This window comes from Leuciscus leuciscus (genome assembly GCF_965113295.1).
Source record: "Leuciscus leuciscus genome assembly, chromosome: 3".
Lineage (NCBI taxonomy): Eukaryota > Metazoa > Chordata > Actinopteri > Cypriniformes > Leuciscidae > Leuciscus > Leuciscus leuciscus.
The window spans coordinates 58,318,986-58,332,601 of record NC_138727.1 but is presented as its reverse complement, the minus strand read 5'-3'; the positions used below and the strand labels follow the sequence as shown (position 1 = coordinate 58,332,601).

General features: G+C 33.9%; 2 protein-coding genes across 2 annotated transcripts in view; one reads left to right on the top strand and one right to left on the bottom strand.

The window, feature by feature from the left end:
• The window catches only part of LOC309493638 (sialoadhesin-like), a 190,702-nt gene that overhangs the window by 134,576 nt on the left and 42,510 nt on the right, over positions 1–13,616 (top strand). The gene's annotated exons all lie outside the window — the stretch shown is intronic.
• Positions 2,076–13,257, bottom strand: LOC309494739 (uncharacterized protein; the record flags this gene model as incomplete). The annotated part of the gene is made up of 6 exons (XM_082164150.1): positions 12,686–13,257; positions 12,427–12,549; positions 12,015–12,116; positions 11,406–11,516; positions 9,192–10,215; positions 2,076–2,143 (listed from the first exon to the last, which is right to left on the bottom strand). The coding sequence occupies exons 1-6, from the start codon at positions 12,794–12,796 to the stop codon at positions 2,076–2,078; spliced, it is 1,539 nt and encodes a 512-aa protein (XP_082020276.1). The 5' UTR covers positions 12,797–13,257.

Sequence of the window (13,616 nt, the reverse complement as noted above, 5' to 3'; positions counted from 1 at the left end):
ACTGTTACATCTGTAGCCGGAACCATTAGCCCTGTTTCATGGTGGAGGCTAAAATGAGACAAAGAAGTTACTGGTCCTGAATTAAGCTAGTCAAAAACGTCCCTTCTATCGTTTAAGACTTCTTTAAAGTCATTCAGTTTTACTTTTAAAACATTTACAAACTTCCCTTCAAATGTATGAAATGCCTGTAGCATGATTTTTTTTAACATCTCCATATCTGTGGTTTTCAACTAAAACACTGTGCCTTACTATAAATAGCTTATTATCATTTATGACACAGGCTCAGATAACAGCTTTTAGCTGACATTGAATGAGAGAGAGACCCTGAAGCATTTAGGACTGGTACACTGTACTCTCATAAACTTCTAAAATCAAACTTTATCTACCATCTTTTAACTCTAGCCCAGCGTTAGGCATCTTTGCCAGAATTTACATGTATTTTCCAACAACCATATTTCATATTTGTCTTTTGCCCATATCAGGGAATTTAGACATTACAAATTTTCACTCAGATCGTGTTTCTGTCGCACTGGCCGTTTCAGCCACAGCACACACCAGATTCAGATAAGCAAACTGTTTCAGCCATTCACAAGCTTATCTTCTTAGTTCAAAACATCAGCTCCTAGTTCTTTCATGGTCAACACTATTCCATCCACGTTCAAAACACTAACAAGCTGTTTGTTTAATCATATGCATTTCTACACATTTTACATTTAACAACTCATATTTTGTCATTATCTGTAATTTTACATCAACCTGTATTCCTCAATTCAGCAGCTCTTTCCTTCAAAAGGATTCCCGACTTAAATCTTTCAACCTTCTTTTAACCTTCAATCTTCTTACGACTTCCATCTATCCACTTTCCTTTAACTTTCTTTTCTACCTCACTTACTCGTACGTTCTTTTCACTTTCTTTAACACTGCGTTCACATTCTTAGTTCTTTCTCAGACTACTTTCAAACACACATTAATACACGTCACTTTCACCTTATCACTTTCCTTTACACCTTCTGAGTGGGCATTTACAGTAATGGGCTAAATTCCCTGCTGACCATAATTAAAACTCTCTTTGCCTATAGTTTGATCATTGAGCTTGCAAACGGCTCCAACTTACTGCACACCCTTGAAGCAGTGTGTCCCGATCAGGAATGTAAACAGAGCTACTGATAAGCAGTTCTCTGTATTCTTTTACAGTCCACCAGTGGCGGATTCAATCGCAATAGCCAAATCATAATCTTCATCATTATTATTGGCAGCACTTTAATTTCATAAGTTGCAAAGAAAATCACTCAACATTTACTTGCTTTTTTTTTTAATCATCGGAAGCAATACCAGGCTAAAAATGAACAATTTTCAGTTTCTTTCTTTGTTTAGCCAGTCAAGTTGTTGTTTAAATTTTCCAAACACAATCAAAACCCTGACTACCATTTACTTAATAATTTCTCCACATTTCTTTGAAGTGAGCTTCAGAGCACAGCAGCTTACAGCGTTTGCTCTCTTCTGTCCTCTATCAAATGGTTAGTCTGCATATTCAACTTAATGTTATCATTATTTTCTCAGTCCCACTTATCTCTGCTGTTTCACAAAAAAAACCCAAAATATCATATTACTCGTATCTCAATCCCTAAAATGCACAGACAGCCATTATAGCTGCCTCCTCCTTCAACTCTTGTTACGAAAATTCTCTAGACATCATTATTTTACCAATAAAATATATAATTGTTCCCCATTCTGCTTAATAAACCCTTTGTTCATTCCTCATCTTTATATCACTTAATTTGACTTGCATGCATTTTGCCCATAATGTTTCTTCATTGCACAGTATACCGGTGTGCAGTATTTACTATTAGATGTCCCCATAATGGCTGTTATTTTCCTTCTTTCACTATTGCCTGTGGATTTTACTTCAGCGCGCTTACTCTGACTTTCACCGGAAATCAGGAAAGGTTGGAATAAATTTTTCTGCATACTCTCAATTGACTCCCTGGAAGTGTTCCAGTGATCAATTATGTCAGCTCCTATTAATCTCACAATAACGAGTACTCGGCTTCGGTCTGGACAATCGCTTGACCTGCCTAGGTCTCAATTTCCTCGCCCTTTTTAAAAGCCTTCTTTTCCTCGTACCACAGCTCTAGCTTCAGTTCTTAAACACAGCCACCATGGTTCACCCACAAAATGTTCTTTTCAAAATCCCCAAATGAAAAATAAATTTGCTGTCTCTTACCCAAGATTTTCTGTTGCCACCTGGATTCTTTCTGATTCCAGTGGAGTTCCTCCTGGCCCTGATAGCAGTTGGCTCTTCTCTCTCAATTCTGCAAGGTAAGACTAAAGCCTGGTGCTTCAGGATGATCAGTCGTCAATCCGCTTTACTCAGGGCCAGAAGAAACTGCCATGGAATCCCAACTTCTGACACCAATTGTTGTGGCAATTTAATTCACTAAACAATCATCTTTGGCGTAAGAGACAGTCTGGAATCAAATGATCATTAAAAAGTAATTTATTCTTGCAAGAAGGCCCAGTTGCCACACAGAAGTTACAAGTACAGTCTGTGGAACAAGTGCGACCAGGAGAAAGAGACAGGCCAGTCTTTATACTGTGTTATTGTTATCTTTAAACTCCATAGATGGATAAGACACCACCAGTGATCCTATTATACACTGAACTTTAGTTTAGCTTAACTTGCAGCCTGCAAGTCCTAAATTGGACAGCCCTTTGACCTTAGGGGTCAGGGCTTCAGCCTTCAAAGCTCTCCCCCTCTTCTCCTGCTTCGCGTTTCACATCAATCATTATATCACATGGTCAGCAGCACACATAGAAGTCAATCCTGTGTATGTTAATGAAAATCAAAGTAAGTAATGAAAATCAAAAATCTCCCATTACACTGTATAAAAACTTTATATGTAGAAACAGCCAACACAAACATTAAAGTCGGTTTGTACAGATTGAAAATGAATTATAGAACATAATATATTATATTTATAATAATAATAAGTGTTGGTTGCAGACTAATAACAAACACATAAATGCATTACAAGTTTATGTAGTATATAATAATGAATTAAATTAAGACAGGCACATTTTGTAAAACAGATGTACAATAAGTGATGTCTGACGGATCCGTGAGCGTCATGTTTCCCGCCGGCGGCCGAACCACATGCTGACGGCGGACCGTCACCGGGCGACCCGATGAAGGAGCCGGGACAGTGTCCACATATCGCCGGGATTATAATCATTCGGTCTATAGTGAACGCTACACGCTACCGCGTTATTCAAAGCAAAAGCAGAAGCAGAAGTGAAGTCCCGTCTCTTACCCTGCACAAAACGCACGGAAGATCGCACCGTCCTTTTTCTTATTCGGAAACCTGTGGACTCGATGTCCTGACAGGCCATAATTCACAATCATTTACCACGACGATGATTAATTGAAATACAATAAGCACCGAAAACACACTGAATCATGACCGCTCCAACTGAATACCAACCTACTCCGCACTGAGCGAACGCAAAAAAAAGCGGTTTTTCAACACGGTCAAGGAAACTGTCACGTTTTCTATTAAATTTGTGCCCTTATGTCTTGCAAAACAATTTTTAATCCTGCATTTACTTTTCATATGGTATTTTCATACAAGGTTATATTAATATAAAAAATAAATTAAAAAAAACTGCAACATGGGCTTTAACCCTCTGGAGTCTGAGCGGTTTTCTGGGCCATTGAGATGTTCTGACATGCCCTGACATTTGTGCTTTTTTCAATTGCTTATAAACATATTAATGGCAAAGGTGTAAATTCACTCTATAAAGCACAAACAGGGCTACCATAATATGTGAGCCACGTGTATGTACATGTTTTCATTTTTGAGAGAATAATGTTTATGCGTGGATATTGAAAAAACTAAAAACTAAAATTTCTGAAATAAGGCCACAAAACACATAGTAAATATGTGTCAATAAGACTTTTGACTAATGGATGTCGTCGCCTATAGTTTTTTCTTCAAAATTATGTGAAAATAGTCTTGCTTTATCGTTCAAATAAAACCATACATTGATTTAAATTGATGTAAAACAGGTTTTGCTTGGAAAGCCAATATGCGAGGGGGCGTGAACGAGGAGTGGTTTACACCTTAGAATACACCCACTCTGCATAATGATGAGCCATTCACTCAGGTGTGACACTGACTGAGCCACAATGCAAGGACAAAAGATATATTTAGAAGAAGACTTATATTGACCATTTAAGATTTTGCTTACATCTATCTTGTAAATATGTTTTGCTATTTTATTAAAAAGGTTACAATTACAACAATAATTACAATTTCAACAATATTTCAAGTGTACTCTTTCTTTGTAAAAAAAAAAGATTATAGGCCTACATTTTATCTATGTATTCATTAGTTTGAATATAGTCAACATTGGAACAGCTAACATCTTAATTGATGACTTTATTTTTGACAAAAATAGATATAGAAATTGCTAAACAAAAGCTTATTTGACGTGGCAGTATATTCTACAGTAAAAACTGTACCCAAATCTAGTCAACAAGATGTTGTCTTTCATATTTCGCCTGACTGTAACGTTGTTTTCATGAAATATTAGGGCATATTGTTAATTTGCAGTTTAATACGTTGCTTATACAAATAGCCTACATTTTATTTCAACATATTTCAGTCGAATTTTCCTTTCCTCAGTATAGCAATACAGTTTGCTAAAACATCATCATTCATTCACACACGCAATTTAAATTTAACTTCTGGCAAAGATGAAGTTGACGATAGGCTATTGACTCGCGATCTTCGCAGTAGGCTAGTGAACGCACCGGAGAAATGCAGATTTATTAGGCTACATAGTTTTTTGTTTTGGATGGTTTTGTTTAGAACCAGCTTTCTGTAAATATATTTCACATTTTTTAGACATGTGAGGCGAGTAGGCTACGGTCTGGTTAATGATGATCTCCAGTTCAAGCACCTTATGTTGTGATTGCTATAGCCTATATTTACTTTAAATCCAGGAAATTTGTTAATGAAAATTTTTTTAAAATTAAGATACAATTGATACAAAACGAAATTCGTTTTAAAGAAAGGATTTGTAGTTTCTGTTTTGAGGTCTCTGTGAAAGTTTGAAAGTCTTTTAGTGGCTTTCAGAGCGCTCGCGTCCATAATGGAGAACTGTCACGTAATATTGTTTTTTCCTCATAAATGCGAACACGAAAAATAAAAGACAAAAGACTTTTAAGTAAAACTTACTCCGAAATTGTGTCCTCGGCGGAATTCGCTCTTCAAAATGCTGCCGTTTGTAGTCTGAGTTACAATCTTCCTCTGAGGAAACAACTTCCTCGCTGTCCAGAATCATCTGAAGGGCGTCTTTACTGGAGAAGCGTGCCATACTCAAAACGCGATGAACTATCAGTAAGTCTGATGAAGAAACTGTGTTTTTATGGCATTGATCGGGGGGGCGTATGCGATGCATACTAGATCACCTAAACTATTTACCATTTGAATAGCGCCGGGGGCGGGGCGGCCTCAACTCATTATAGAGATAATGAGGCAGAAGGAAAAACGGTACCTCTCCTTGCTTTCAAACGGATTACATGAGTTGAAAACATTTGTTTTTTATATAAATTACTTCATTTAAAAGAAGAGATTTCAAGCTTCATAAAGACATATCTCACGTGTCTGTGTGAGAAGTATTCGGCGAGTTATTGTATATTTTCGGACGCGTTTCAGAATGGACTACACTGACAGAGAGAAGGCAGAACTCGCTTCGTGTTTATTTTTCTTTATTTGGCAAAAAGCACAACACTTTGTTTTTATTGTGAGTATACACAGAAATAATACACATTTAACAGAATCGATTGATGTACGAAACTCCTATGAAAAATCAAAGTCAACAGAGTATTTATGAGTTTATTTTACACTGATAAAAAAAAGCGAGCTGGTATCGCCGGCGATACCGTAGACCTCAGGGGGTTAATGTATATTTTCAACGTTTTCTTTCCCAGGTGAAAAAGACGTAGTATTAAATGTATTAAAAATATACTTTAAATGCAAAAAGTATGTTTACAATACATTTGTATTATCAACATGCTTATTTGAAGTGCATTAAAAATACATTTACATGAATTTTAATATATTTCAAAAAAGTATACTAGAAGTACATTGGTAATAAATATATGCTTAATTACACTTTTAAAAAATATGCTAAACACTAACATAATTTTAATATATTTCTAACAATTATACTAGAAGTACATTAGTAATAAATATATGCTTTATTACACTTTTAAGAAATATTCTAAAAGCTAGCATAATTTTAGTATATTTATAACAAGTATACTAGAAGTACATTAGTAATAAGTATATGCTTTATTACACTTTTAAGAAATATGTTAATAGCTAGCATGATTTTAGTATATTTCTAAAAAATATACTGGAAGTACATTGGTAATAAATATATGCTTAAATATACTTTTAAGAAATATGCTAAAAAAAAGCATAACTTAAGTATATTTCTAACAAGTATACTAGAAGTACATTAGTAATAAATATATGCTTTATTACACTTTTAATAAATATGTTAATAGCTAGCATGATTTAAGTATATTTCTAACAAGTATATTAGAAGTACATTGGTAATAAATATATGCTTTATTACACTTTTAAGAAATATGCTGAACACTAGCATAGTTTTAATATATTTCTAAAAAGTACACTAGAAGTATATTGGTAATAAATATATGCTTAATTATACTTTAAAGAAATATGTTAAACACAAGCATCATTTTAGTATATTTATAACAAGTATACTACAAGTACTTTGGTATAAATATATGCTTAATTATACTTTTTAGAAATATGCTAAACACAAGTGTAATTTTAATATATTTCTAAAAAGTATGCTATAAAGTAGGCTACTTTGTTAATATATATATGATTAATAACTTTAAAAAACACAATCATACAATTTTTGTGAAGTTTTAGTGTTTTTAAAGAAAACATATGTTACTGTAGTTAGTTTAGTTTTAGTATATTTAAAAAAACAATACTTGTGTAACTAAAGTTGATTTATATTTACTTTGTGTGTAGCAAAACAATTAATATTTTATTTGGTAATAAATACCTTTTTTATAACTATTGTAAAGGCCTACAATATATGTTTAATATTTATGTAATAGCACATGCTTTAGCCCTGGTTTTTTAATAATATTGTGAATTAAATTTTTATATATTTAAATAACACATCCACAAATTGTTTTGTGTGGCAAAGCTTAAAAAATGCAAGTCCTAACATGAAGTGAATTAAACAGTAATTGAAATTAATTTTAATATATTTCTACAAAGGCTATAATTACTGAAATTTCAAATATGTGCTCAGTTATGCTTTTAAGAAATATAGCTAACTACCATGCTTTAAAAACTGCATGCATGTTTATTTCACACTTTATATTGTGTTTTATGTGTAACTGTTCATTTTTTTCTTAATTTATTTGCTATAATTATGATAAGCAATACAATTTAAATAACTAAGTAATGCACTTATTTTCTGGGAGTATTAAATCAATTTGTTTTGTTTATTTTTTTGTAATTTTGAAAAATAATTAATAACAATTAATTGCACCTCAAAAACATGTACATCAAATATTTTGCATTAATTAGTATGGACATTAATAATTAATGCACATTATTTGTGAAAAGTCTTTTTCCACAACACAAGTTCACTACAAACAAGTGCAAATAATTGTCAAAATAAATGATATCCACTGACGACAGTTGCTTTAACATTTTATCTTTCAGTACTAGTGCAGTAATGACAAAAGGCAGTTTGAACAATCCATTTAAAACCTGAATGTGAACACCAGTACTTTAACACATCAATATAAAAAATACACATAGGCCTACTATAAAATTTAAACATTCTAAATCTTAATTCTTACATTTTACCAAAGCTCATGAATAGCAAAAGGAATAATAATAAAAAAAATTTAGAGAGCATTTCATTTAAACTTCACTAATTAAAGTGTTGAATTGCAATTCAACTGCAATGATTTCAGTCCCTTTCAATATTATTTGGCAGGGCTACAACATACATTTTGTCTTTCAACTTAATCATTACACATTTTCTTTTTAAAGACTGTGTATGCACTGCATAAATAGTGTTTGACTCTTTTACCTCATGAATGAACTTGGAAGAAATTCTAAGGTCAGAATCCCTACAAAGGGGTCTTGCAGTCCTGCAAAGCTCCTTAACCAAAACACAGCTAATTTGTTCATTACAACCTTCAGAGTTAAATGCCACAATGCTCAGAATCTTGCATAATGTGCCATCAGTTAACTCTACTACAGAGTTGTTTCTTTTTTGTAGCCGTTTGTTAGTTTCTGTGTGATAAAGGACACCATCGATAATAAAACGTTCATAATACAAGCATTGCTGTACCCTGACATCAAAAAGATCCTGTATAGCAAGCATGTGCCGTACTGGAATGGTCACTGGATGAGGATTACCAAAAACCCTAACCATTTCTGAAAGTTGTGTTGATTTAGCCGTCTTTTGCTTACTGTTTTGCATGTCATCAAACAGTTTTTTGACTGTGTCTTTGGCATTCCTCATGTGCTTATCTGCTTTAATAGTCAGGTCTCTCCACTTGAGGAATCTCTTGACTATTTGTTGTTGGACATGCGTGGTTCCATTAAAGAATTTCAATAGTGTGCCATTGAAAGATTCAAAAGAAAATGTGGATGTAGCCCACAGAGGTCCCCAGTTTCTCACACTTGCAGAAATGTGTGTCATCAAGTGCACATTAAATGACATATTTTCCGTGCCATACAGTTTTTGAAATTCCATAACGAATTTCTTCAGTGCTTTTTCTGCATTATCAATATCAACCATTTGTATCTTTTCTTGAAGCAAAGTATAAATGCCAAAAACAAGAAGGAAGAGATGGTTCCAGTATTTCTTAGAAAGAATACCACAAAGCACTGGTAAAGAATAGAATAGAAGAAAAGATCTCCATTCTGAGGCCTTCCAAAATTTGCGTTCTTTTACAGAACGTGGGACTCTAGTTAACTCTCTTGGAGGCTGGATTGCTAGTAACTGCTTATCAATCTCTTCGGTTTTTGTGCCCATGTACCATGGTTTATCATGGTTAGTGGAATCCAGCCATAATGTCATTAGCTGCCGAGTTACTCCTAGGCAAACACTGTGCTGGTATTCAGGAACAAACCCATTGATCATCTGAAAGTTTGCTAGTTTCATTAAAGGAGATGGTCCTTTCACTCCCATTACAGGCTGCTTAGGAGTACCAGCCATAGCATGTTGAAAATGCTCAGATTCACATCTGAGAAGAGGTTCAGGACTTATATAAGAGTATGAACCCCCTCCTTTATGGTAGCAAAAGTCACATCCATATATGCCATTGAACTGTTTCGTGTTTCGAATTTGTGGACGAGCAACTGAATCTGAACTACAAATCAGTGCGTGCACTTTAGATGAATGTTGCTGGCTCTGTGTGTCTGACCATTTAATTCCATTTTGCTCCAGTTCTTGAAGCTCATCAACAAATGGAGTTAACAGAGTTGTCATATTGGGTTTCTTCTCTCCAAACCAAATACATGGTATGCAGATATTATTTTTGCGTTCTTTTGGGTCAAGTTCAATGATCTGACACTGAATTGGCCATAGCTGACAATTGGAGCTCTTGAAAACTGGGATACCATCACAGTTCCACAGTAAACTCACATCCTCTTCACTAATTTTACCACTCCTGATTAGTTTTTCATACTCTATTCCGGAATGTATGTCATTAATAATGCCATTACTTGACATTTTTCTTTCTAATGTATTCTTAGGATTTTCCAGAATGTCCTTAATTTGGCTAGATAATTTCAAAACCAGAAAATACAAACCATTTTTTAAATTTGTGTCAGCATCGAACAACATGTGACATACAGAACATTGTGTCTGACCATTAACCTTACCTATATAGTTGGTGCATCCAGAACAGTAAAAATGTGTTTCATATTGTCCATACTGCCCATAAGCTTTATGAAATAGGTAAGAAGTAGCTGGAACTGATCCTGGGAAATGTTCATTAAACAATTTGAGGAGGTCTTCAAGAGCTGTCCCTGTGAGGTTGTGTCTCAAAATGAAGGACATCAAAAGAAGTAGACTCTGTCCTCTGGAGATAGGTGCTCCTGGGTAAATGAGTTCTTCTTCATCTGATTTCTACAGGAAGAAAATAAATAAAAAATAATATAATAAACAATTGAATAACTACATAAACAGGGCCTGGTTCACCAAAACGTTCTTATTGCTAAGTAGTTCTTAACCTATTCCTTAACCTCTCTCTTAACTTTATGGCATGATGACACGTTAGTACTCTAAGTATATCTTCTGTACAACATGACATCATGTTTGCGTAAATATACACGCCACTTTTAAAGCCGAGTGACGTGTTATCTATATGCATTTCGAGCTATCCGCGTGTATGATGTGATTCCGCGTGTATGTCTATGCTGTTAAATGTTATAGCAAAATGTATATCTATATCTGGGGAGCGATATTTTTTTTTTCCTAGGATGGTAGGGGAAGAGTCATGAATGTTCTTAACCCCAGTGACGGTTAGGTTTAGGGACGGGGTTGGGGTAGGTCATATATATTTATAGTAATTTAATGTTAAGACAATGGAGGCCAAACGGCGTTGATAAACATGCTAAAAAGCAATTGCCAATTATGTGTCTTGAAAACAAGCCACAAATGGAAATACGAATTGGCGTGTCATACATACGCTATATCATGAGATCAGTCTGCTTCTGTAAGTCACACTTTCATAAGGTTGGTTTGAACCATTCGTAAGCGCTCTCTTAGCGTTGTTTGAGCTCAAGACGCTATTCGCCGGCACTGTGAAGCAGTGTTTAGAAATCTGCGCAGTGGAGTACAAGTCAAACTATAATATGTTGACAATGTTGTGGCTCTAAAATGATTTTATGTTATGGACATTTTAAGACTAATAATAAAATATGTTTGCAATGGATAAAGGCCTATTTATGAAGTTGAATTTATTTGGTATCAGTTGACAATTAGTCTTGGCTATTTCGTAATGGCCCACTGCCAGGCCCAGTGATCTATCTCAAAGTTTTAAAATAAAATAATCTGAATTAAAACAAAGATTAGCCCATGCTCTACCTCTCTACCTTTTCTTTTTTTTCTAAGAAAACTTGCCGAGAGATGAAAAACACCAATGCAAATATTGCACATGCAACTTGCATTGACTCATGGTCCTTGGAAGAGCCAGCATGTAAATGCTACAAAGCTAGATAACTTTGTGTTTGATATAATTATAAATGTAATTTATTACATGGCTACTACTCATAGATGGCACACAAAGCCACACGATAAATACTTTATTACAATACCTGTGATGGATTTGAGTTTGGTCCATGATCAAGGTTAGGTATCTCTGGTTCTTGTTGCAAATCAGCATTGTGGTCAGGGCGTCCCTCACAAACAGGCTTATCTACAATTATCTGTTAAATATAGATGCATGTCTGAGTTTTTCAAGCATCAACTTTTGTGTTGAACAATTTAAATTAACACTTTTAAAATACTGATATTAGTTATATTATTGCTTCACAACAGCCTCCCTCAGCTGTTAGAATTATGACTGTACTCAGCTGTCCCAGTTACTAATCTGTAACTGTTTAATACATACCATATATTAAGTGTCTGAATATATGAAAATATAAAAACAGTCTAAAGTAATTGCCCCAAAGGAATTAAAGCTCTAAACAAATAATAGATTAATACAATTAACTAATAATAATGATTGAATTTACAAAGAAAAATAAACATGTAACACTTTCACAATTATGATTAATTTTTTATTTTAAAATATTAATTTGTAACAGACAACAAAGGCATGAAATATATAATATTTTCATGATATGATATGACAGTATTGTCACATAAGCCATATGGCCACATATGCAAATTGTTAATGTGATAAATAAATAAAAAATATTTACCTGAGAGTTAATGTTTGTTTGATGATGAATACTCTCAAGAGACTGGCACAAGTTGAACTGGTTAGGCTGCCCTCTTTGATCAATGTTGTTCACATTAATACTCTAAAAAAAGATAAATGTAAATGTTCTGTATGAAAGATGAATGACTTCCTGATGGACATGCAATGTGTAAAAAAAAAAAAAAATGTTTGGTATTAAGTCTGCGAAGTATGTAATAAATAGAATGAATATATAATTATATATTCATTCTATTATATATATATATATATATATATATATATATATATATATTCATTCTACATTTATTAATATATATATATTTATATTTCTTAGATAATTCACAGACTTAATACCAAAAATTATTTTTAATTTTATATAATAAACTGATGTTGACACAATATTTCATACTTACCCATTCAACTTTTTCCTGCACTTGGTCTTCCATTTTGTATCTCTTTGCTGGTCTTGGGCACGGAGAATTGTGGACACTGTCATTTTCCTTGGTTGCCTCATTGCTTTCGCAATTAACCGAAAGCTAAAATTCAACAAGTTGACATTACTCTCCTTACAAGACTAAGTAAAAGACACTTAGGCTAATCATATAATAGTGGCGTCAGGATTATTATTAATTAATATTACTTCAAACCATACTGACGGAATAACAATTTTACCGGTGTTTTCCTTCTCCGGTATTTAGTTGTTTTTGGAAATTCAGCAACATTTATTGACATATAGTTCTTGTAACCATCATGGGATGAATTCTGAAAAGAAAGAAATGGCATAAAGATTTGTTTCAATTCCTGGAAGAAAAATAAAGCATTGTTGGAAACCTTTCCACTGCAGAAATACTATGCACATCTAATAATAAATAATTAATAGTGTTGTATTGAAACAGTGCAGGACAATTAAATGTTTAAAACAGCGATTAAAAATAAAAGTCATTTACCTCTTTATTTTTTGTATCCAGCTTCTTAAGGCGACGTTTTTCTGTCGTTTTCGGAATCTCTTCATCTTGTGTAATTAGGAAAGATTTGTATTTCTTCATTTCTTTGTATTTATACACTTCGGTACCAAATGCTATTTCACCAACAGATTTCGGTGTAATGTAAGACCAATGCGTCAAATTCAAATTAAAAATAATAATAATAATAATAAACTGTTATAGGCTGTAATTCGCAGTGCATTCATTTAGACCAATCAGAGCCAAGCATTTCAAACCAATCGTACAATCACACAACGCCATTTCAAAGTTCAAGTTGGCGCAATTTGGCAGGCGGGGCAACGGATAGGCCTACTGTAGTCTATGTATTACATTTCCAACTAGCCATATGGATACTTCAACATCAGGAATCATGTCTTTTCCAAACTATGCACTGTATTATTTCCCTGACTCTGACCTAGTGAAAGTGGATAGCACCGATATTATATTAAGAGAACACAGACGACAAGAAAACCAGGTCAACTCCCGCGAACAATTCGAAAGTGAAGACGGTTACATAGAGGTGCGCCTGCCAAGTCGAAGCCGACACGGACAGATCAAGATACTGCCTGCAAAAATCCTACTTCTTGGTGGTAAGTTTATAATTGTTAGTGATTAATATA